The sequence below is a fragment of the Cyprinus carpio genome, chromosome B1 (genome assembly GCF_018340385.1).
Source record: "Cyprinus carpio isolate SPL01 chromosome B1, ASM1834038v1, whole genome shotgun sequence".
Taxonomy (NCBI): Eukaryota; Metazoa; Chordata; class Actinopteri; order Cypriniformes; family Cyprinidae; genus Cyprinus; species Cyprinus carpio.
This window is the reverse complement of record NC_056597.1, coordinates 38,184,697-38,209,039: the sequence shown is the minus strand read 5'-3', so window position 1 is coordinate 38,209,039 and position 24,343 is coordinate 38,184,697. Positions and strand designations below refer to the sequence as shown.

Sequence of the window (24,343 nt, the reverse complement as noted above, 5' to 3'; positions counted from 1 at the left end):
AAAAGAAACAGCATCAGGCCAGGAATTTAGATTGGCAATTAATATTGATTTCGGTTGGAGAGAGAGTACAGAAATACTGTATTTTGTGTCATTGCTTGATATTGAAAGAAGGAGAAACATTTGAACACCCATTACATTACCAGTTTAAACTAAACACAAAAACAGTCCAAAATCCAGCCCCTTCTCTTGAGTTTCAGCCTGTTTGTTCGGCAGCTTCCATCTGCATCTGTTGCCATCTCAGTCCTGGATTACACAGACAATGAGAACGAAACAATGGAGGAATTCACAGAAAGACGGTTTGGCTTGTGTCATGTCTGAACGGGGCTTGGGACAGATTTTATACATGAACGGCTTAAGTTTGTCATGCTACTTTAGTGTGAAATACCAGTGGTATATCAATTGACTAGCAGCATTTTTAATCTTTTGATTAAGATTTACATTGAGACGGCAATGACTATTGAGGCCAAGTACAAGCTACAAGACAGAAATGTGTCACACTGGTATTATGTTGTATTAAGTGAAGAATTCACAGATTTATTGAGAGTGTATAATAGCAAAATGTTGTTTTACTATGTTTTGTATTACATCTGTGAATAAGACTTTAAAAGACTTTTTAATGATATCCTATTCATCAAAGAATCCTGGTTAAAAAGTTTATTTTATACTTTTATTTAGCATGTTGCATTCATTTGATCAAAAGTGACAGTAAAGACATTTATGATGTTACAAAAGATTTCTACTTCAAATAAATGAGAAACTTTCTATTCATCAAAGAATCCTGAAACGGATCAGTTTCCAGAAAACCATTAAGAAATGGAATAAATTACATTTCTTTTAATCATTTAAATAAAAAAGTTATTTTAAATTGTGGTAACATTTTACAATAATACTGCTTTTAATTATTTATTTTCTATTTTTGGACTGTTTGCCTAGCTGGTAATACATGACATATTGTGGATATTGACAGATCTGGCAACAGAAGAATTAATTTAATGATGCAAGAGAGGAATGAGACAAACACAAATCCCATTCGAAGAGTCACAGTAAGAATTTGTATTTATTTCATTCAATCAGCAAGAAAGAGAGATTAAGATAGAGAGTGCTTTGGAAAGAAAAAAGTAGATGAGGTTATCTGGAAATTTCACAATACACAGTCATTTAGCAATAGACAATATTTCATTTAAATACATAAATTAGACAGACAACATAGAAGACTCTTAATCTGTTGGTTTCTAACCACAGACTCAGTGTTAATTTAAAATCACTCTTGCTTACATTTTTCTTAAAAAGGTTCTTTGACTTGACTGACAGAGCTAGAAATGCTGACAAAATTCTGGAAATCTCCTTTTTTTTCAAAAAGGCACATTTCTGAGCATTAAATACAATAAAGGACTATTTCTGTACATAACAAAAAAAAGTCTGTGAATGCACAATTAGTGTAGAGGATCATAATAAAAGTAAAAAAAAAAAAAAAAAAAAATACAAGCTGCAAGGTGCGAAAGAGCAACTGGATGAAATTAAAACTGAGGTTATTGTAAAAGTAACTTTGAAATGACACCCCAAAAAAATCTCTAAAAATGTCTCTAGTATTGTATTGCAAGGTTTTCCATTGGAAAAATCCTATTGAATGTCATCCCTTATTGAACATATTGGCTAATGATTGAAAGGACGCAGGCAGTGATGCAGGCCTGGCAACATTTGTAGGTACAGTGTGTCTATCATCCCTGAGACTCCCAGTTTTAGACTAGTAACCAGTGACATCTGTGATGGTGAGCTGAATGATCAAACGTTATTTTGGCAGCTTTGCCAGACCACACCTGACATTTCTTTATCTTTATCATATCTGAAAATGAATTAGATGAACTAGATACTTGGCACTGGCAAACAAAAAAGGCTTGAAAAGGATCAGGTTTAAAAAGCGTAATACTGTGACTGCGGGGATCAAGTCCAGTTTTGTCACAATATTTACAAGTACTTTTGGTCAGGAGTTAAGACTGCTACTACACTCAACACACATTTATCAGATGCAGTTTTCAAAAATGTACAGATGAGCTCACAAATTCGTCTCATCCCAGGATGGGTCGTTCATACTCTTTAACACTTTCCTGACAAACTTCTCCAGCTCTTTCCGTGCCTTTTGTTCTTCCTCAAGAGTGCGCTTCATTCTCTTGTTGTCCTGGTGATGCAAAATCAGAGAATCCGGGTCACGGCACCAGATTTCGCATTTAAACAACATGGCAACACATTAAGTATTAACAAACATTTGCATGTGGACTAACCTGCTTAAGTTCTTGAACCTCATCCCTTAAGGCATAAACTGTATCCACCAGACTCCTGTAAAGGACATCCAGTTTAATGTTGATGTTAAAGGGATAGTTACCCTTAAGTTGGTCCAAGTTGACGTGCATAGTGTTTTTTTTTTTCTTTTTTCTTCATACTATGGAAGTCAATGGGGACTAGCAACTGAACAGTCCTGAATCTCTAAATGTTTTTTTTTTTTTTTCACACAGTATCATTATATGATTAATCATGATAAATAACTGCATAAACTGACAGCCCTAATAAAAAAAAAAATAGTACATAAATAGGTGAATTAGATGCAGAAATGTGAGATCTAACCTTTCTTCGATTACAGTTTGGCCATTGCTCTTGGTCTCTTCCACAATGATTTTCTCCTCTTCAGGAAAAAGCATATGTGGTCCTGACTCCTTCCTTGATCCTGAAAAAAATGTCACAATGGTAATGGATTAAAAATGGAACAATAACGTTGAACAACTCAATGACAGGTTATATAATTCATTCCAGTATTATTTTAGTATAACTGAGATACTATTATAGTTTTTATTAATATTTTTAATGTTTTTTTTATTTTTCATTTTCATGTGTTAGTAATTTTGTTGTGTGTTTTTGTCTTTTTTAGTATGTTTTGTCAATGTATTTTTATTTCAGTTTTAATTTTAACTATAATAATCCTGAATTGTACAGAAACAGAATTTTAGGATAGTGTACTATTAAATGTGAACATTTCTGTCCTGTGAAAGCCATGAAGGAAAAGCACTGAAAACATCTTTCTTGCTCTTTCATGAACATCCATGTCTTCAATATGTTCACAACCTTACATGTTAACTAATTATATGCTTGCCACTTTCAATGCAAACAAAATGTATATACGAGCAGCAGCTCTTACGGGACATAGAACCCATTCTGTTAGTGTGAGTTATCCATATACTGTCATAGTCCGAGTCTTCAGATTGATCAGAGGAGGGAAATCCGCTGCTACGGCAACCCACAGCATCCACACACGATTGGTCAACATCAGCCAGCACATGATTATGCATCAAATCAGTGCCCTGCCATGCTAATTAGGGATGGGGATCAAACCAATCATATTGGAGAGGACAGGTGGGTTAAGAGGATGGACCAAACCAAGAGGAGTAAAGTGAGGGAAAGCCCAAGATGCCCGAAAAATTATATATATGACAGAATGAAATAAATATATAACAATAGTGGGACAACATAAGAGAGAAATGGGTGAAAAAAATGAATGGATGGAGGGAAGGAAGGAAGGAAGAAAGAGGAAAAGAAACAAATATTCATGTTAAAAAGAGCAGAAAATATTAAGAGTGACCAACGCAGTGGTAAAGAGTTTAGTCAACATATACTTATACAGCCAATGCCTTTAAAATCCAGTAAAGATGTTGCAGTACTTCACAGACAAATGTTTGACAGAGACTTCAGGACAGATGAAGGTGTTTTATAGGACTCAAGATATGGGCCTCATATTCCAAACACTCTACCCTTTTAAAGTTTAGGGTCAGTAAGATTTTTAATGTTTTTGAAAGAAGTCTCTTTTGTTCACCAAGGCTGCATTCATTTGATCAAATACAGAAAAAACGATAATATTGGAAAATATTACAATTTAAAATAACTCTTCTACTTGAATAAAAATTAAAATTTAATATACAAAGCAAAACTTAAATCATATAAAATATAAAATAAAAACTCCAGACTCCAGTCTCAAATGACACATCATAAATCATAAACCAAACTAAACTGCTTATTTGCTGCTCATGAAACATTTCCTATTATTATCAACGTTGAAAACAGTTGGGTGCTTAATTTTGTGGAAACAGTGATGCATTTTTTCAGAATTCAGTGATGAATAAAAAAGAAAAAAATATATATATTTGTGACAATGTAAAAGCGTTTGCTTTTGCTTTGAAAGAAATCAAACTGACCCGAAGCTTTCAAACATTAGTGTATTTTAGAAAGAACTCGGGGAAAAAAATACATTTAAAATGTGCCAAAAATGCCAGTATTATGTGGGATCCTCACTCATTTACATGCAGAAATCCCATCACAGAGTCTGGGACTGAAGCGAGATTTGAAAATTGCAAAGCAAATAAAAATCACAAGAAATTACATAAAGGTGTAGAGAGTACATACTTGAGTTTAGTGTTTGCCGTGTTTTAGCGCTTGTGCAGTATGCTTCGATCACTTTCAGGATCTGAGCATCCTCCTCCAGAGCTACAGTACCTGATGGAAAACAAGAAGATGCCAGGAGTAAGGAAACATTGCGAGAGTATAATAAAGTCACTATGTTATCTTACAAACAGTAAACACAGAAGCCACACATGTGATGAGTTTGTATCAAATACATCACATGCATATGTAGAAAGTTACAGAACATTAATAAACTTCAATAAATAATTAGTGTCATACTTTTTCTCACAGCGAATTCCTCATCAGATGGCTTCCTCTCAGGTTTACGTTTGGGCAGAAGCTTCTTCATGCTTTTGGGACTTTTACTGAGATCCTGAAGGACATAAGAAAATTATACACAATAACCAAATTGTGTCTTATTTAATAAACAGATGATAGTTAATAAATAATATGTTTTAACCATTGGTTTATAGTGTTTCTTCTTCTAGAGATGCTATTATTGTGTCATGATACCTCTTTGTAACACAAGGCAGCTGAGGGTTTTAGGGGCGGCGCAGGTCGGAGACAGCTGAGACTCCAGGGCTTCTGGGTTTTGGGAGGCTCGAGGGGCCCCCACATCATACCGCTGAGAGGGGTGCCAAGTGAAGAGAGGTGAGGAAGAGTGTGGTAGACTGGAGATCCGCTCACACCTCGATTCTCTGAGTGTCTGGACGGGGTGAGAGGGTGAGACGGCAGCTGAACGGGAAGGAGATGAGCTGGTGAGTAACACTGAATTTCGCTGAATATCAGTCATTCTTAACATAGACATGTTACAGAGTCTGATCATTTTTTAAAAGATGTTAATACTTTTATGCAGCAAGGACACATTAAACTGATCAAAAGTGACTAAAGTTATTGATCATGTTACAAAAGATTTTGATTTCAAATAAATGCTTTTCTCAACTGTGATGATAAGAAATGTTTCTTAATCAACAAATCAGCATATTAGAATGAGTTCTGAAGCATTACGTGACACTGAAGACTGGAGTAATGATGCTGAAAACTCAGCTTTGCAATCACAGAATTTTAAAAACATATCCAAATTATTTTTATTTCATGATATTACTGTTTTTACTGAATTTTTGATCAAATAAATGCAACCTTGTTGACCATGAGGATTTTCTGATTGCAGACTCTTGAATGGTAGTGTATGTGTTTCTCACCGTGTGGCAGGGAACACTCTGTGGTTTCAAGTTGCTGGTTGAAGTGCGTTTGGTTTGCCGGTGTAGATGATCCACCCAGTCCTGAAGATCTTGCTGGTTATTACAGATCACCTGGATCCGCTCGATCATATTTCCTGCACACACACACACATCATTACTGCTCAAGCATATGTATTCTCAATATCTAGCAATAATAACATGTGACATGAGGGCAACTGGGAGGGAAACTCACCAGATATTTCGAAAGCATTTTTTGTGGTGTCACTGTCCTCTATTTTATTTAAAGTCATTCCAATCAGAGGCAGCTTCCCCTGAGGAGGCAATCAACCAATCAAATGTCAGCATTTTACAGCTTTATTAATACATGAACAACCAAACAAACAGCGGAGATCCATTCTGAGGTATTTCAAACAGAGTAGTGTAATAACAGAGTAATATGAAACAGTGTAATAATTGAATAATATGGAGTATGAAATTCAGCCCTTTAAGGATTTTACTGCCCAATTTTGAAATAAAACATGAAATAATAATATAAAACATGTCAAATATACAGTACAGCAGCTATGTTTAACACAGTTGTGCGTTTTCAGTAATATTTGTAACCCTGGACCTCAAAGTCACTTAAGTCTTAAGTCACTGGGGTATATTTGTAGCAATAGCAAAAAATACATTGTAATGGTCAAAATTATAGATTTTTCTTTTATACCAAAAATCATCAGGATATTAAGTAAAGATCATGTTCCACGAAGATATTTTGTAAATTTCTGACTGTAAATATATTAAGATACTAATTTTTGATTAGTAATATGCATTGCTAAGAACTTATTTTGGACAACTTTAAAGGTGATTTTCTCAATATTTAGATTTTTTTGCACCATCAGATTCCAGATTTTCAAATAGTTGTATCTCGGCCAAATATTGTCCTATCCTAACAAACCATTCATCAATGGAAAGCTTATTTATTGATGATGTATAAATCTCAATTTCGAAAAAAAAAAAAACCTTATGACTGGATTTGTGGTCCAGGGTCCCATTTATATATCATTGTCAACCTTCGCTTTGTGCATGATGGTGAGGGTGGTTTATGTACCATAACAGATTTCATTAATTATACAAACAACTACAAACTGAAGGTAATCATAGGCTTAACATCCACAAACTAGTTACATATATACATAATGATTGTGGTGTGTTTTACTGCAACACACACACAGACAAAAAAATTAAAAAATATTAATACAATATTGGGAAAAACAGCAATAAAGTAATTTTTGCTACAAAAATCAGAAAAAAATATAGTGCAGTGAAACACTGATGGGACTGGAGAATGTATTTATACTACAGTGAAGATTTACCTGGTAGATGAAACCACTCATTCGAGGACTAGCAGACAACATAAGAAGTACATGAGGAAACAGCAAGAGGTATCGCTCATTCTTCTCCTGACGAAGCAGAATATTACAGTGAAGATTTACATTTTTACATTTATCATTTTAAGTACACTGAATTCAAAATCAGTCAATTAAAATCTAAGAAACAACATGTACAATAAAAAATAAGAAAAGATTTTTTAGCCAGGGGTCCATGGAGAACATACAAAACAGTTTGATTCTAGAAATGATAAATTAACGTAAATGTAGCTTTTATTTTGAAATACTGGAAGTCCCTGATGGTCGGTTAAGTGCTGAAAACCTCTAGACTATTTGGTAACATTCACCTCAGCGCCGTGGTTCTGGATGAGGACTTGAGACATGTAGAGGACAGATCCCAGGGTCTTAATGCCCTCCCCTTCCCAGCCCCGAATAGACTCCATCAGAATCTGCAGCTCAAGTTCCTTCCTCTTCCTCACTTCCTGACACTGGGCCTGAAGACACAACAACAAACATGCACAGATAAACTCACCATCCCATTCTGAAAGATAACGTAACTCAAACAAACAGCTCATCATCATCATCATTATCATCTCACACATCTGTCCTCCTTATATACTCGTGAAAACAAAGACATGTCGACCTATAATACTCACTGAGAGATTTTTAAATACAGTCATGCTCTTCTGAATGTCTGGATAATCTGGATGAAGCGCCTGAGCAGAACAAAGGAAGAACATGAGTGAGTTAAACTGGTATACTATATAAACACACAGATTTTTTTTAATTTCATAACCAGAATACTTACACTACCCTTAAAAATTTGATGCCAGTAAGATTTTTTTTTAAAGAAGCAAATCATTTAATTCAGAAAGGATGCATTAAACTGCTTAAAAGTGACAGTAAAGACATTTATAATGTAATTATAACAAAACATTTAAATTTCTACTGCTTTCTATTCATCAAAGAATCCTGAAAATATCATGGTTTCAACAGAACTATTAAGCAGCACAACTGTTTTGAACATTGATAAAAATAAGAAGTCTTTCTCACCTTATTAGAAGGATTTCTGAAGGTTTATGTGATGCAGTTTGTCATCACATGAATAAGTTACATTTTAAAATGTATCAAAATAGAATAGCCTTGGTGAGCATTAGAGGAAATCAAAATCATAAAATAAAAAACCAGCCCCAAACGTCTGAATGCTAGTGTAGAGCGGTTGAGTACCTCCATGTGGCGCTCCATCTCTTTCAGTAGCGTGGGGTATTTCTCCAGTCTCAGTGTGCAATCTATCCAATGGAAGGGCAGTGTGAGGATCCCTGGGCTGTTTGCACCTTTACTTTCCATAAACTCTCCTAATTCCTCACTGAAACATACACACAAGCAAACAGACGCTGATAGACAGTGTTTCTGAAACTCAATGCTTTTTCATTCATTCTCAAGCATTTGTCCGATATCAATAGTCTATGCACAGTGTTTATTGTGTTGTTACGCACCTGTGTTGTGTGAGAACGTTAACCGCAGATGGATGGTTGGAGCAGTAGGTCACATACAGGCTCCTCATCTGAGGAACGAGGGACAGGAAGAAGCCGCCTATTCTCTGCTGACTCTCTGGAACTCTGCACACAACACACACCAGTTCATTTAGAAATAATAAATGTTTACTAAAAATAAACATATAAATGAATGTTAAAGTTGAACAGAGCTTAAAAAAAAAAAAAAAAAAAAAAAAAAAAAAGCACTACAGTGCATTACTGGTAACTGCCACTAGATGTCAAACTGTGAGCGAGTGAATGAAAGAACAGGACGGGGACTCTTACTTGACGCTTTCCTCCAGTGAATGCACCAGTGTCTGCTGAAATGAGCTGATCTCCTCTAGATTTCCCATGATGTGACTGATATCTGACACACTGAGCCTAGAAAGAGAGAGGGATGGTACTGAACTACTATAATCTCTGTTATGTTGGACTCTGGGCTTGTGTTCTTACCTGTCTGTGGGCTGTAATGCTCTCAGATATGTTGAGAGGAGAGTCTGCAGCTCTTTACAGTACTCTGTCTCGGTCTGTACAATATTCTGAACCACCTGTACATATGACAAAAATGAACAACAGTTATGCATGTATGACAACTTAAAAGAACACATTTTAAACATTATTATTAGCTTTATTAGTATTCGTTTGCAACAGTAATGATATAACTGAACACACCAGACTGTGTTGTTCAAATGTCATGCATCTATAATATCATACCGATTCACAGTTAGCATAAATGACATAGAATATAATTTGAAATGCCTAAAGTACCGAAAGTTAAAAACACTCATGATTGGTCTTATGGTTTTATCACACATGCTCAACATTTAACACCCACAGTTATACGTGGTACACAAATAGGAGAAGCACATTGATTTTGACCTGTTAGTTTTCCAAGTGCAAAAAGACTAGAATCTATGGTCGATTTAAATATGTTCATTATACTTGGAGGACAAAACACTGCAGGCATACAGAGAAAGTGTGAGAGATGACAGAACTGGGCCAGTCCTTGCATGTCATGATAAACTGATTTCAGTCTAACTTAAGATTACTAACTTAAGACATCCCTGTTTAAACAAGGCTAGCTGACCTCTCTGAATACATCTTAGCAGCTAAAACCTCAAAATGCAACAATAAATCTTCAATCTGTCCTCAAATAGACAGCAGGGGAACCTTGAGATGCAGCTATTACCTGGAAAAGTATTACAGCATCAATCAAACAATGACAATGAAACAAAGTTTCTACCCAGATGTCAGGTGGATAACCTGAGGAATTTATCAAAACAATTGTATTAAAATAGGGGATGTGTTTATGGGGGTTCTGCTGGAAGTTTAGAAATACTTTTTTCTGCTGGCCTAGTCCATTAAATAAATAAAATATTTACATTTTTAATTGTTGAAATATATATTTATTTAATATTTAAATTTTATACAAACACAAATATGGAGTTAAGAGGCCATTTTTTCCTGCTGTTCTGGTCAATTAAATAAATAAAACAGCATTTTTTATTTTCTTTGAAGAAATATATTATAAATGTAATTTTTTTACATAAATATTAATTTATAAAAATAAAAAAAATCAATACCAATATTCTATGATAACAACCATCATTTATGGATACAGGACAGTTCATATTAACAATAGTCCAAACTTGAAAATGCCAAGTCTTTTTCCCTCCAGAATTATCCAGGACCGAGAAAAAAGTTTGTCTGTAAACAGATGTATAAAAGAATCCCTGACATGAACAATACCACTGGACGTCTGGACAGCCTGACAGTTACAGCCCTTTCAAACTGTGTCCTTAACTTGAATGGATCTCCTCCCCTAAAGCTGCTTTAAAAGACTGAACCCTGCCTGACCTCAAACTAGCGTCCTCCCTAAAACACACACACTCTTCATCTTCAGCCAGTCTTCAGAAGAGTATAGGGTCAGTTACTGCACATTCCCATTAAACATGACACATAACCAACACAGACGCACAGACACAGACAGCGCAGGGCCCCAGGCACAGCTGTCCCCCGAGTCAATGAGATGGAAAAGATGACCTATATTATGGCACGACTGAGAGACAAACACACGCAATGAACTGATAACCAAACACAGACATTCATAACAACACATTTACATAAAAATATGCAAATAGAAGCCCAGACACACGCATTCTCTGTCATCACCTCTAAAAAGACACATAGAAGCATATCACACATACTGTACAAAGGTTTGTTTTTTTCTATCAAGGTGGGGACTTTATTGACTTTATTACTATTTTTATACTGAGCTAATGATATAATGATTTCTATCTCCTGCCTCTAAAGCCATCTTTCACAGACCTTTCTGCATTTTCTTTAAGATTGTTTGTTTACCAAGCCGTTTTCCTAATGCACAATGTAGGTGACTTCAATTTTAATATCCTTGTGGGGGCATTTGATGATCCACACAATGTAGCCAAAACCCGACCTTCGCATACACATTAACAACTCATTGGGCTTGCAGAGGCTCAGAGGGAGGCTTCTGGGACACGTCACATGAGGAAATGAAGCATAATAAAGGAAATTCGCATACACCGAGATCAAATGATCTGAAAATGACTTTTATTAACAAAATCATTATTGTCAGGATGTTGACATTAAATCAAACCCAAACCCGGAGCAGCATCTGCTGCTGGGTGTTCAAACTTGGATTATTAACTCTTAAGTAAGTCTAGTTTGACGAGGCTTTTAAACCCAGATTAAAACCTTATGACTGTAAATTCACGGATTAGTCCAAGGCTAAAGTCTGAGAAAACCGGACACAGCGCTGCATCATAAAAACCCTTAAACAAATTGAATATCCTTGCAATGCACAGTTTTAACCTCGATGTAACTCAAAAAAGAAAATGAGTGGCATTGCATTATCTTTAGCTGTGTGAACTGGTTCATGGATGCGTCTGGTCTACATACATTATTGTTCAAAAGTTTGGAGTCTGTAAGATTTTTTTTTAATGCATTTTAAAGTTTAAAGAAAAAAAAACAGTAATGTTTGAAACAGTTATTTTTGTGGTACCCATGATACATTTTTGTCATGATTCTTTGATGAATATACAGTTCAGTATAACAGCATTTATTATAACAACAAAAACTTTTATAATATTGCAAATGTTTTTACTGTGATTTTTGATTAATTTAGTCCATCCTTGCTGAATAAAGTATTCATTTCTTTTCATTTAAAAAATCTTACAGCCCTACACTTCTGAACGGTAGTCTATATATTGACTTTTTAATAGGCATATTGATGTTTATGTCAGTTAGGATATAAAGAGAAGGATTTGCATTTTGTATTCACGTAAGTCAAATAGTTATATTCACGTAAGCCAAATAGTTATGACACAAAAATCACAAAAATCTGTCGCAGTGTTTCATAACCCTCTAAAATGATTCATAATGCTGCTATCACAATCACTCCTAATATCTTAAACCTTAGTCTTATCTGTCAAGCATAGGCAGGGTTGGTGGGGTGTGCTTGCTTATTTGGTTAGGAAAATATCTGTGCAATACAAACTCCCCAGAGGCACCATTTCCACCCCACGCACATCATAAATAATCAACACGCTCCATGTGGGAGGTGTTACGTGCCACTAACGCAGCACTCCAGCACATCTCTCTTACCACATTATAGTACGTCTTGCAGTAGTTAGTGGTCTCAAAGCCTTTGGGTGGACTCTTCAGCGTTCCAGACTTAGGTGACACAGGTTTGTCTGTAGGAGAGAGCAAAAACAGAACAAAAGGTAAGGAGGTCACCTTAGACCAACATCTGGAAACACTTGGTTTCTGTTATTGAATACTGAAGTACATCTCTCCTGCAGTGAGCAGTCAGGACAGCAATATTAGATTTAGATACCTAGAGGGGAAGATCATTATACTTCTTCAGCAAGAAGACGGTTTGAACATTTCACTTAGTTCAATCCATTATGGTTCATTCACACTAATATCAGCAACAAAATGTGTGAACTTCCTGGAATTATTATCAAAATGGAACAGTTCTCATGCTTTTCCACCAGAAAACATTAGGTTAATTGATAAAAACCATTATTCTCCACTTGTGTGTGCAATGTGTGATTTTTGTTTTCCTTTTCCCTTCCATAAGTTCTCAACAAAAGAGCTCAACATCTCCACAAACCCAACCATTCACTAGAGGTGCTTATTGAGCTAAACATCATATTTACAATTGCACATACTTAGAATTAGTAATTTGAACACATCTAGTTTTAAAAAGAGTAATTCACCCAAAAGCTGTCATCATATATTCATTCTCATGTTGATTCAAAACTCTATGAGTTTTTCTTCCTGTCTTTTTGCATACAACTGAAGTAAGCCACACAGGTTTGAAGTGACATGAAGGTGAGTAAATGCCAGAATTTTCATTTTTAGATGAACCACCCCTTTAATAATATAATCTGAGCTCAAAGAAAACAATGCATGCATCACAAACCCTACACTCTTCCCCTCTTCCTAACTGCAGCCATTTTTACAATGACGCATGAAATCAATATACTATTAATGTCTACTGCATTTAACACAAGTAAATCCTATAAGAGAGTCTGGATCGCTAAGTGCTCAGAGAGTGGAATAAACTTGAGTGTGGAGCCATATTCTGAGGAAAGGGGGAGCGCTGTCTTCTGGCTGCTGCACTTCCTGTCTTTGTTGTTGGATGGTGTTTCCTTCCTGTAAAGCCCTGGATGTTCAAACTCTGATGTCATCCTAAATGATTTCCATTCAAAGCTGGGTCGAATACACATTAAGGTTTTTTCCCCACACATGAGAGGGAAGCATCTGTTTGGCATCATGGGGTGTACATGCTATTTATGCTTGGTCTGCAGAACAAGGGTCAGGGGTTGTGTTTATACTACAACATGCATACAGTGAGATAAGGCTACGAAAAGCTGGTTATTTAAAATATAAGCTACCGTTTAAAAGTTTAGGTTCAGTAAGATTTAAAAAAATAAATAATAATAATTAATTATTTTATTCAGTAAGGGCGCATTAAATTGGTCAAAACTGACAGTTAGAATGTTACAAATAAATGCTGTTCTTCATACTTTCTATTTATCAAAAAAATCCTAAAATATATATTATCGTTTACACAAAAATATTGACTGTTTTCAACACTGATAAAAATAAGAAATGTTTCTTGAGCACCAAATCAGCATATGTGACCCTGGACCACAAACCAGTCATAAGGGTAAATTTTTCGAAATTGAGATTTATACATCATCTGAAAGTTGAATAAATAAGCTTTCCACGATGTATGGTTTGTTATGATAAGACAATATTTGGCCGAGATACAACTATTTGAAAATCTGGAATCTGAGGTTGCAAAAAAATCTAAATATTGAGAAAATCACCTTTAAAATTGTCCAAATGAAGTTCTTAGCAATGCATATTACTAATCAAAAATTGTTTTAATATATTTACAGTAGGAAATTTACAAAATATCTTCATAGAACATAATCTTTACTTAATATCCTAATGATTTTAGGCATTAAAAAAAAAAACAATAATTTTGACCCATACAATGTATTTTTGGCTATTGCTACAAATATACCCCAGTGACTTAACACTGGTTTTGTGGTCCAGAGTCACATATTAGGATCATGTAACACTGAAAACTAAGGTAAGTATGCTGAAAATTCAGCTTTGCATCACAGGAATAAATTATACCTTTACATATTTTCAAATAGAATACAGTATAGCTCATTTTTCATTGTAATAATATTGCCAATATTACTGTTTTTACTGTATTTTGGGTCAAATGAATGCCTTGGTGAGCATAAGAGGCTTCTTAAAAAAAAAAGTTTTTTTGGTGGAATGAAAATGAAAATGAAAATGAAAATCTTAAGTACTAGATCAGCAGATTTGATTAAAGAACTAAAGAAACACAAGGCTTTGTCATTATAAAAAGTGTCTTCAGATAAAGTGTCCTACCATTCATTTACTCTTAACTCTTAGTTTGCTACCTTGTATGCAGCACCTGGTCCTGTACTCAAGCTGGGTGGAATGAGCACACATCTTTCCACTGTAAGCCTGTAATGGTCATATAATCCCAAAGTGTTTGGCTTTTGCAGAGAGCTGCCATTCAGTTCTCTTTTGGCACATTTTCATTAAGCCTGTAAGTCCTCTTTTAATCGGACCCGGGCAGATTTTACATTCAGTGCCTCGTAGATACAAGTACAAATAGGCTTTTAAAAAATATATATATTTTAAGCTGTCTAAAGTGTTGACAGCCTAACATGCAGCTACCCGCAGCGATTTTCTGATCTATACACAACATACCCAGCAGGTCTTTTATGAAAATATTATGGTAACACTAGGGCACAGAAGAAAGTCAGCAGGTAAACGGGGTCTACAAAACTTCATCTCTTCTGCTTTTCTTGGCAGTCTATGAGAGGAGTATGAGTAAGACCAAACCCTCTAGTTCACTTTGCTTGTCTGTTCTTGCAGGATTTTAGATCAGCTCTCTTCCTATAAGAGTGTGTCAGGGTTTAACTTCTGCAGCTACATTTTTTCAGTTTAAAATGGCAAATACAAACCAGAGCCTTTGATCTCTTTGACATAGTTGCTAGGAAACCAGCCGGTTTTGCCGTTGACAGACCCCTCCCACCAGCCGCCCTCTTCCTGCCGTGACACCTGGATGATGTCACCCTTATTGAAGGACAGCTCATCTTCATTGGTCTGCTGGAAGTTAAAGCGCGCTTTCACCAGCACCTGAGGGGCGCTGTTTTCAGACATGTCCTACAGAAAAAAAATACAGAGAGAATTTGTTCCAGCTTCTTTTATATTTGTCCGAGGACTCAAATTACAGGTGTGCCAAGTAGTTTTTGAACTACACACAAAGAACTGAACAGTACCTTTCACAATTACTCATAAAATCACTTCAGTCTGTTTTCCAGTGGTTTAAAAGAAGCCTTTTTATTCTACATCAGATTGTGATGCTCACCAGACTGCGGTACTGGTTGTACTTGAGTCTGGATGATCTCCTGTGAGTGGACGAACAGTTGATCGTCGAGTCAAAGGACTTGATCCGCAGAGAAGACGAGTGACGAGAACACACAGAATTACTCTCACCACCGGACTCTACAACCAGAAAACACTCATCAACAAAACAGACATTCACTCCAAGCACACACACGTTTACTTAGCAATCTACATTGGGACATTCCATTCTATCTGCTTCATGTACAGCTAGACATAGATACTATAACCTAACCCTAATCTTAAAGGGATAGGTCATCCAAAAATGAAAAACTTGATAAACACAAAAGAAGATATTTTGAAGAATATAGGGAAACAGACAGTTGCCGGTAGCCATTGACTTACATAATAAAAGTATAAAAATACTTGGAAGTCAATGGCTACCAGAAACATTTCCATTTATTCTTTTAGCAGATGCTTTTATCCAAAGCAACTCACAATTGAGCAATACTGTTCAGTTACCAACATTATTTTGTGGTCAACAGAAGAAAGACACTCATACAGGTTTGGAACAAGTGGAGGGTGAGTAAATGATGGCATATTTATTTATTTATTTTTGGGTGAATTATCACTTCAGAAAACTTTCTGCATTTTTTAAAATATTTACAAAAACATGCATTTATTTTATATATTTACTGCTGTTTTTACAAATGATGACATCCCCCAAAAGGAGGCTTCAGGCAATTGCCCCTTTTCAAAGAGCTTAAGGGGTTAGTTCACCCAAAAATGAAAATTAGGCCATAAATTACTCACCCCCAAGGCATCCTATGTGTATATGACTTTCTTCTTTCAGACGAATCCAGTCAGAGTAATATTAAAAATTGTCTTTGATCTTTCAAGCTGTTTAATGCCACTCAGCAGGTGTTGCAGTGCATCAGTCCAAAAGAAGTTAAATAAAAAGCGCCCGTCCATTTAAAAAAAGTGTCTCATATGGCTCCGGGGGGTGAACAAAGGCCTCGTGTAGTGAATCCATGCGTTTTTGTAAGAAAGATAACCATATTTAAGACTTAATAATCGCTTGAATCTAGCTTGTGCTCACTGTTGTACACAGGAGCAGCTCCGGTTGGATGACGTATGAGGTCGGCTCTGCACATGCGCCACTCAGAAGTGACTAACGCGGAAGTGCAGGGGAGAGATCAAAACAAAACAATGGTCACTAAGTACAAAATGAGGATTTGTAAAGAAGAACGTCAGAGGATTTCGATATAAGCCAAGAGGAGACTAGTTTTCCTTTGCTAAAGTAAGGAAACTTTGCTTCCTTTGTTCCTGTAAACAAACGTTGGTTTTCACGAGCTGCTGTTGGCATTAGCTACATTAAAGTGATTATTACGTTTTGAATATGGATATTTTTCTTACAAAAACACATGGATTCGCTAGAGGAGGCCTTTGTTCACCCCCCGGAGCCATGTGAGACACTTTTTTTTATTTTTATGGATGGGCGCTTTTTATTTCACTTCTTTTGGACTGATGCACTGCAACACCTGCTGAGTGGCATTTAACAGCTTGAAAGATCAAAGACAGTTTTTTTATATAACTCCGACTGGATTCGTCTGAAATAAGAAAGTCATATACGCCTAGGATGCCTTGAGGGTGAGTAATTTATGGCCTAATTTTCATTTTCGGGTGAATTAACCCTTTAAATGACAATGCAATCTCACCAATCATAACGCCGAATCCGCCAACATGTCCAACAAACAAATCAGACAGGAGAGTAGATTAACTTCTGTAGACTTAAACTTGAAAAATGGTGTGTATTGATGTCTTTCCGCAATTGAAATAAAATACCTTCTGGTGTTCAATTCATGTTAATTTCGTGCTTTGATTAAATGAAAAGACGATCGGTTCACGTGTGCCGCTTGAAAAGAGTCATTACAGTGATCTGTCACAACACATTAAAGAGCCACAAAATGGTATTTATTGCTTAAATTTCTTAAAGACAACATTTAAAAGGTATGTTTCATACCTGCTCTGTCTTTTTACTGTGTGAGAACATGATGTGTAGAGTGAGAGATGCATTGCTTATCAGACATAGCAACAATAACTAAGGTGGGCGGGGTTTTGCAAAGGGTCAATTATGTCAGGTTTAGCTCACTTCCGAGTAAATACTGTACTCCATGATGGTAATAAACTAAATGCCTCTTTATGATTTTAAAAACATCCTGTCAGACAGCACTGATAAACAGGTGTTTCAGATGTATCTCACCTGAAGTTGCTTTGTTGAGTGCAACCAAACAATTCAAGACCTTGGAGAAGTTCTGGCCCTGAAGCAAATCATTGGCCTCAAATACCTGCAGAGGGACAAAAACAGAGAGATGCATGAGCTCAAATATAAAGTGAGAAAAAAGATTTTGGATCTGTTATTCTCAGATAATCCTATACAAAAAGAAATTACATTTTAGATTAGCATGTTTTGGTTTGATGCACAAGATCATAAATCACAAACCCTGATGCCTTAAGGATAAATACCGTCCCAAAAGGATAAATACTGTTTTTCAATCTGCAATATAAGGTGGACTTGATTCATAACATACCATTCCAAAGTTTAGGGTCAGAAAGGTTTTTTAAATTTGTCGTCTGAAAGGGAAACTCCTACAAATGCATATTAGATAAGGTTTGGCCCAAAAATAACTGTGTCCACACCTTTTCAGCATTAATTCTTCACTGTGCGTCTTTAGTAAATCCTGACTGTAATATTTTAACTCTGATGCAAGCTAATAGTGAATCTGGCCCATAAAATGTTACAAAAGATTTTACTTAGTATTTCAAATAACCGCTGTTCATTTAAACTTTCTATTCAAAGAAATGTAAAAATGTATCATGAGCAACACAACTGCTTTCAACATTATTAATAATACGAAGAAATGTTTCAAATCAGCATATTTAAATGTATGCATTGAAATGAAATGCATCAAGGGATCAATATGATGAGTGATGGTGACCCAAGCATTAATGGTGAAAGCTTCAGGTCTATATATCAAACTTGGATGAACAGTTTTAGCAGAGGGTGGATTGTAACTCAACTCATGTAAAGCTAAATATGCAAATCCAGAGGCCATATGCAAAACTGCAGAACAGTAACAATCATTCATAAAAAATATGGACACATTCTGCAGAATAAGCAACATTAGAAAAAAGCCCTCTTGCACTAGCGTGAATTTGACCTCTTTGTGACAGATCAAATTTCTAGTCACAGAAACCTAAAGAAACTTACAATGACCACGGATTCTCTATAAAATGAGTCTGCTTCACTGAGGGAATATAAGAAAGTAGTTTTGCTAAGCTTGAGCAATGTTGTGTTTGTGTGTGTGGGTTTCTGGCTCTCAGACTACCTGCTGCTCTCTGGGCCATCTGGACACATAAGCTCATCTCAAGCAAACCCAAACTGGCCTGATCTGACACCAGCTTGATTTGAACTCTTCAAATGATACAGGCAATGAGATTGGGAAATAAATTGGTCCTGGATTTGTGTCAATACACCAAATGTCTCCTGGTGGATCAGCTCATTTGCCTTCTACTATGATGATTATAATTTAAGAAACCATATCTTTTGGGGAAATCAACATATAAATGGTTTACTTGTTTTCTCTGCACAAATAGAAAGCAGGCTATTTTAACATTGAAAAAAATGTGTCATTTTTGGAATGGCATTTGCTATTTCCCATTTTACTGCCAAAACATCAAGTATCTTCAAGTGAGACACATGCTTTTATCATGTTTTAGGGAAGTAAACTGGGTTAATTTGAATGTCATGTTTTCTTAAAAATAACTTTGATCACAACGATTTTTTCTCGTGCATACATACATTATAGAGAAATATATAGAGATAAATACTTTTATTTAGCAAGGACTCATTAAATTGATCCAAAGTGATCCAATTTGACATTTTTGCCCAATTGCCACGTAGCAATCTAAAAAAAGTCAACAATGATTTTGAATTGACCAGGAACTGATGAAAGCAACTTTCTCCTATCAGTGAATTAAGAGAACTGTGTTTATTTGCTCCAATGTACCTCTCAAAAAAGAGACACAAAGACATTTCATTAATATTCAGTACTTGATACGGGCCTAAAGTCCAGTCCCCAACATTCAAGCACCATCAAGTCTACATTACATCATCTGCCATCACTGTAGTGGAATTAAATTTCCTCCTGCTCTCTCTCTCTTTAAACCAGTCATCCAAACATGCCATTTGAAAAAGCAGTTTTAGTGTGGAGTGCCTCTCTTCATTCTGGCCTGTGCCAAACCCCACAGCACCATTAATGAGCTGGCAGCTCTGCCCATTCAAACACACAACTCCATTCACCACAATAGAGGGCTTGTCTGAACCGCTCACAGCTGGCCAGAGGAACCGAAGACACTGGCACTCCTGAAACTCACAAACACACACACACACAGAACTGGAACCGTCCTACACAACAGAACTCATATAGAGCATCAAATGCCTCACAGAGCAACATACGCGCACACAGCACCCCTGTGGGCAGAAAGATCTCAGTTACACCATCACGCTGCCAAACGTTAACAAGCACAGAAGAAAAATCACTCTCAGATTTCCCCAAAAACTGTTAAAAGGGACAAAAAAAAATGTGAGGTTCAAAAATTAAAAACAGCTTTCACTGACATAACAGCAGTTGTTGACAAAAGCGTCACTTTCAAAATAACATGTTGCCATCACATAAGATCTGAATGCAATTCATTAAAAAAGCCAGCGCTTTAGAGACTTTAGAGATTGCAGTAAATCAAAGGTCATGTGACAATTCATTGCACTATAATGAGAATAATTTATGGCTGCATACTGGGCTGTCTATTGCATGCTTTTCCCAAGAAACAGCATGCAGTTGCCTGTACAGACATATCATAGATATCTGCAGGAAAAATGAGCAGAGCTGGATCTGAACACAAAATCTAGCCATAAAAGTAGGTTTAACAATAGCACTGGCTCCAACTCCAATAAAAACTCTGTGTGGGAGAAGGATCTGATTCAATCTCACACCAACTCCTATTGGATTTGCATGGAGACGGAGCTGCCAGAACACCATGTTTGCAAACATATCAAGATACTGTTAATAGCATATCAACGGTGTAAAAAAAACTGTTACAATGCACTGCAGTTTTCAGCAAAGAATTCTTTTGATAGACAAGTCTGGACGACTCTTGCATTGAGAACTGTCAGGTGCAACGCCCGTTTACAATTGGCCACACCCTGTAAACTACTGAAGTGAAAGTGTCTATAATGAAACATTACACTAAATATCAGACATTCACGACTGTAATCCAGCAGTCACTGTTTACAACAATTTCACCAAGATCATGCTTCCCTTGCCATGTAAACTATGCATTTTATGCCACAGCAGCTCTATTTAGAAGTTTGCTATACAAGTGAATCCAACTTTATCCATGTGCCACTAACATTCAGTATTCTCAAGTAAACCACTGTATACTAAATAGCAAATCTCAACTGCTTTATTGTTTATATTGTTGAAAAATGTTGCTCTAAATGTGATAAGGCATTGAGATACTATAATAAACCATGATTTTCTGTGATGCTGCTTTGAAACAATGTGTATTGTGAAAAAGCAGTACAGAAATGTAATTTATGATTTACACGCACATCATTTTGACTTTAAGCTTTATTCCGGAAAATACTTTTAGATTCTTTACAGCTATTGGAATACACTGGAATAATATTCTGAATAAACTAAAATATATAGCCTAACTTACATATATTATTTTCCTGAAATACTTGCTATTGGCATTTATGTCACATCTGTGTGTAATTTTGGACGGTCACATTTTTAGTTAATTCTCATCCTTAGTGATTAATTGCAAAATATAGTCCACAGGGCTCTTATAAATTGTATTATTGATGGTGATATCATGGTAAAACAAGTCAAAATGCAGCAATAACACTCAAGGCCATTGTTACCAATGTAATAATAACTCTAAAACCAAAACACACAGGATTAGTCTGTTCCCAACTCCAGCTGAGACTCAGTCTGGCGACCTGGTTTGCCTTCAAACCTCACAAACAAGCCACTGAATCAGTGATCAGAAATATGAACGAGCATGCAAATGAAACGAACGAGTACAGCAGAGCACTCACCTCGATGTGATATAATGCACAGCCTTTCACGAACTCTCTGATATTACTCAGACACTCGTCTTTCCGCGGGTCCTGGTAGATCTGAAAATAAAGCGGACAGATAAAGCCTCGTCCAAGCAGGCTGGTCAAAGAATAAACAAAAACTTATGCGAATGTGCCATTTGTTTATATCGCGGCTCATCGCCCCGTTCCTGCAAAAAGCCAGTTATTCTTCATAGGGAAGTTGGCGGAGGAATAGCGGAAATGACGTGTGTTGGTAATAGCTTGCCGTCGGGTTCAGAGAGAGGGGCATGCTGGCACAGGCAAACACTACCCGACCTGTCGGAGCAAAGTCTAACATCTTCACGAAATGAAAACAAAACCATTACCGCCACCATATCAGCACATACGATTTCAGATCCCCCCCCAGCATTCCACTTTTCATCAGACATTTCATAAAAATCAAACGCTTACTGCGATCATATCAGCATAGATGATTTCAGATTGCCTATAAATCAGAATTACTGATCTATATATTGGAATACATTGTACTACGCTGCCTGTCGAGACTGTGGTTGATAAAATGTTTATGAATTATTAATTAAATACATCCACATTCTCGTTTATAGCAAAGCGTATGTGGATATAATAAATTATAACATTAAAATAATACTAAACTCCATATCTTTACAAATAAGCAACCTAGCTTACCTGCAAAGACTAAATAAATAAATAAACACTTTAATATTGTGTTGAAATGTGCTCAGATTCAATTACTCTGCTCCATTAGCATATTTACATATTTATTTATTAAAATATATTTATTTTTTTATTAAAACTGTCTAATTGTGAAAAAATAATAATAATAATAAGTCACTGTTAGTAGAAATATTTTTTAGTGATTTACGCGAATCGGTTATTTCGATCAGTTCGTTCCAATGAACCGGTTCAAAAGGCAAGGGGTGACGTCCCATTGAGGAATATTTAGTTTGATTATTCACTGTAATTTAAAGTGTCCCAGTTCAATCAGTGCAGCCACGATTCGGATCATAAAAAACGGAATTTAAGAAGAATTTGTAATATTTGTTCATGCATAAGCGTTTGGCTCATTAACTCGGACGCGTCCGAATGACACGGGTTCGGTTCAAAGAGTCCGATTCGCGAATGAATCATCCAGACAGGTGCTCAACTGATTCACTAAAAAGATCCGACTCAAAAACAGTTCGTTCACAAACCGGACATCGTCGTTTCCCCCCCTCTCTCCCTCTTTCTTTACCAGTCAATGGCGGTCGACTCATATAGACAAATTAATTTTCCACTGTTGATTTCCGTGTATATATTTATTTAAGGTCCCACATTCTGATCACCTTTTCATTAGGATTATTATAAAAATACCACACTTGCCCCGCAGATTATACGAGATTTCCTCTACATATTTCAACACCATTTAATTTCACTCATAGTAAAAAGAAATTAAACTAAGAGCTAAAAGTTAAAGAAAACAGCATGTTAATATACACTGGCTAAAGAGCTCAGCGAACGCAAAGCGCGCGCGCGGAGACAGATACAAAGGTCCTGCGTGTCCGAGTCACAAAAACAGCAGTGCTTTGTGTCATTAATGTACTCTGTCACGGCACTGCATGAGCTCATTGACTAACAGCTTACCGTGTGGACCGAACCGGGTCGCAGCCGCTCCAGCAATTTACACAAAACCACCCCATCTCTGAGAGATGCCTGTAAAAAGCCTTCAGGGTCCGACAGCGTCTTTTTGGGTGATTCCAGGACACCCAACGTTATTAACCATGTGATGGTCTGCTCAGCCGAATTCATGACCTCTAAAGGTGCGACTAAAGCTCAATAATCCATACGCAAACGAGCATGCAGGGCTTTGTGAAATGATAGATATCCTGTGATATCCACAGCAGCAGCAGCAGGATGTTAGGAGCGAGGGCTCTGATCCCTCCTTTTCCCTGGACGTTAGAGATGACGATCTGTTTAGGGTTATCTGGCAGGTCCGGTTTCTCTCTCCTCTTCTTTCATCTGGCAGCATGTCAGCTAGTGTTAAACCAAAATCAACAGCCTGCAATTGTTTTCCGCCACATGACACCCAATTCACGCAGCTCGGGTCACTCAATACTTTAAAGACTAAAGAAACAAACGCATTGACATATTAGGCATTTAGCAGCACTGGAGTGGATGTGAAAGACAATATTAGGTAGTATGTTATTATTAGTGATTCTAATATATTTAATCACATGTCCACAGGTGGAGAAAAAGAAGCTATTTGAATAAAATCTTGAGCAGAAGTCAACTTGTATGATCTTCAGATGTGACATAGATGCCAAGGGCAAGTATTTCAGGAAAATAATATATGTAAATATTATCCCATTGAAATCCTAATTTATCCCTGGCGCCCCCTTCCGTTCCTAAAACCCCACAGATGAATTAACAAGTAAATTAAACTCTCTAAAATAAATGCACTTTTTTTTTTTTTTTTTGGTCACTGACTGGAATTCATTGTAGTTCTCAGAAAGAAAGAAAGAAAGAAAGAAAGAAAGAAAGAAAGAAAGAATTTCAACCCTCTGAGAGAAAGAAGAAAGAAGAAAGAAAGAAAAAGAAGAAAGAAAGAAAGAAAGAAGAAAGAAAGAAAGAAAAAGAAAGAAAGAAAGAAAGAAAGAAAGAAAGAAAGAAAGAAAGAAAGAAAGG

At 36.3% G+C, this 24,343-nt stretch overlaps 1 protein-coding gene across 5 annotated transcripts; it reads right to left on the bottom strand.

Annotated features, from left to right (window-relative positions):
• Positions 1-1,038: 1,038 nt before the first annotated feature.
• LOC109055089 (rho guanine nucleotide exchange factor 7-like) lies at positions 1,039-23,736 on the bottom strand. 5 transcript variants are annotated; one of them, XM_042717394.1, is made up of 22 exons: positions 23,317-23,736; positions 21,659-21,765; positions 17,759-17,843; positions 15,521-15,657; positions 15,114-15,315; positions 12,193-12,281; positions 9,004-9,098; positions 8,836-8,931; positions 8,512-8,634; positions 8,243-8,381; positions 7,672-7,731; positions 7,363-7,509; positions 7,001-7,087; positions 5,878-5,956; positions 5,646-5,779; positions 4,957-5,178; positions 4,723-4,816; positions 4,447-4,536; positions 3,188-3,358; positions 2,620-2,719; positions 2,280-2,334; positions 1,039-2,176 (listed from the first exon to the last, which is right to left on the bottom strand). In XM_042717394.1, exons 1-22 carry the CDS (start codon positions 23,465-23,467, stop codon positions 2,054-2,056), a joined length of 2,586 nt encoding a protein of 861 aa, XP_042573328.1. In that variant the 5' UTR covers positions 23,468-23,736; the 3' UTR covers positions 1,039-2,053. The 5 variants fall into 5 exon arrangements, with proteins under 5 accessions (XP_042573328.1, XP_018927874.2, XP_042573325.1 ...); XM_019072329.2 differs by having other exon boundaries at positions 21,659-21,739; positions 23,303-23,731; XM_042717391.1 differs by lacking the exon at positions 3,188-3,358 and having other exon boundaries at positions 21,659-21,739; positions 23,303-23,722.
• Positions 23,737-24,343: the final 607 nt, after the last annotated feature.

What these genes read in the sequence shown, in the direction of transcription:
- LOC109055089 (XM_042717394.1), bottom strand. Translation starts at nt 23,467, where the DNA reads ATGAATTCGGCTGAGCAGACCATCACATGGTTAATAACGTTGGGTGTC. An exon ending in CAAAGAGATCAAAGGCTCTG is followed by an intron (nt 12,282 to 15,113) that starts GTTTGTATTTGC and finishes TCTCTCCTACAG; the next exon opens with ACAAACCTGTGTCACCTAAG. An exon ending in ACGGCAAACACTAAACTCAA is followed by an intron (nt 3,359 to 4,446) that starts GTATGTACTCTC and finishes ATCCCTAATTAG; the next exon opens with CATGGCAGGGCACTGATTTG.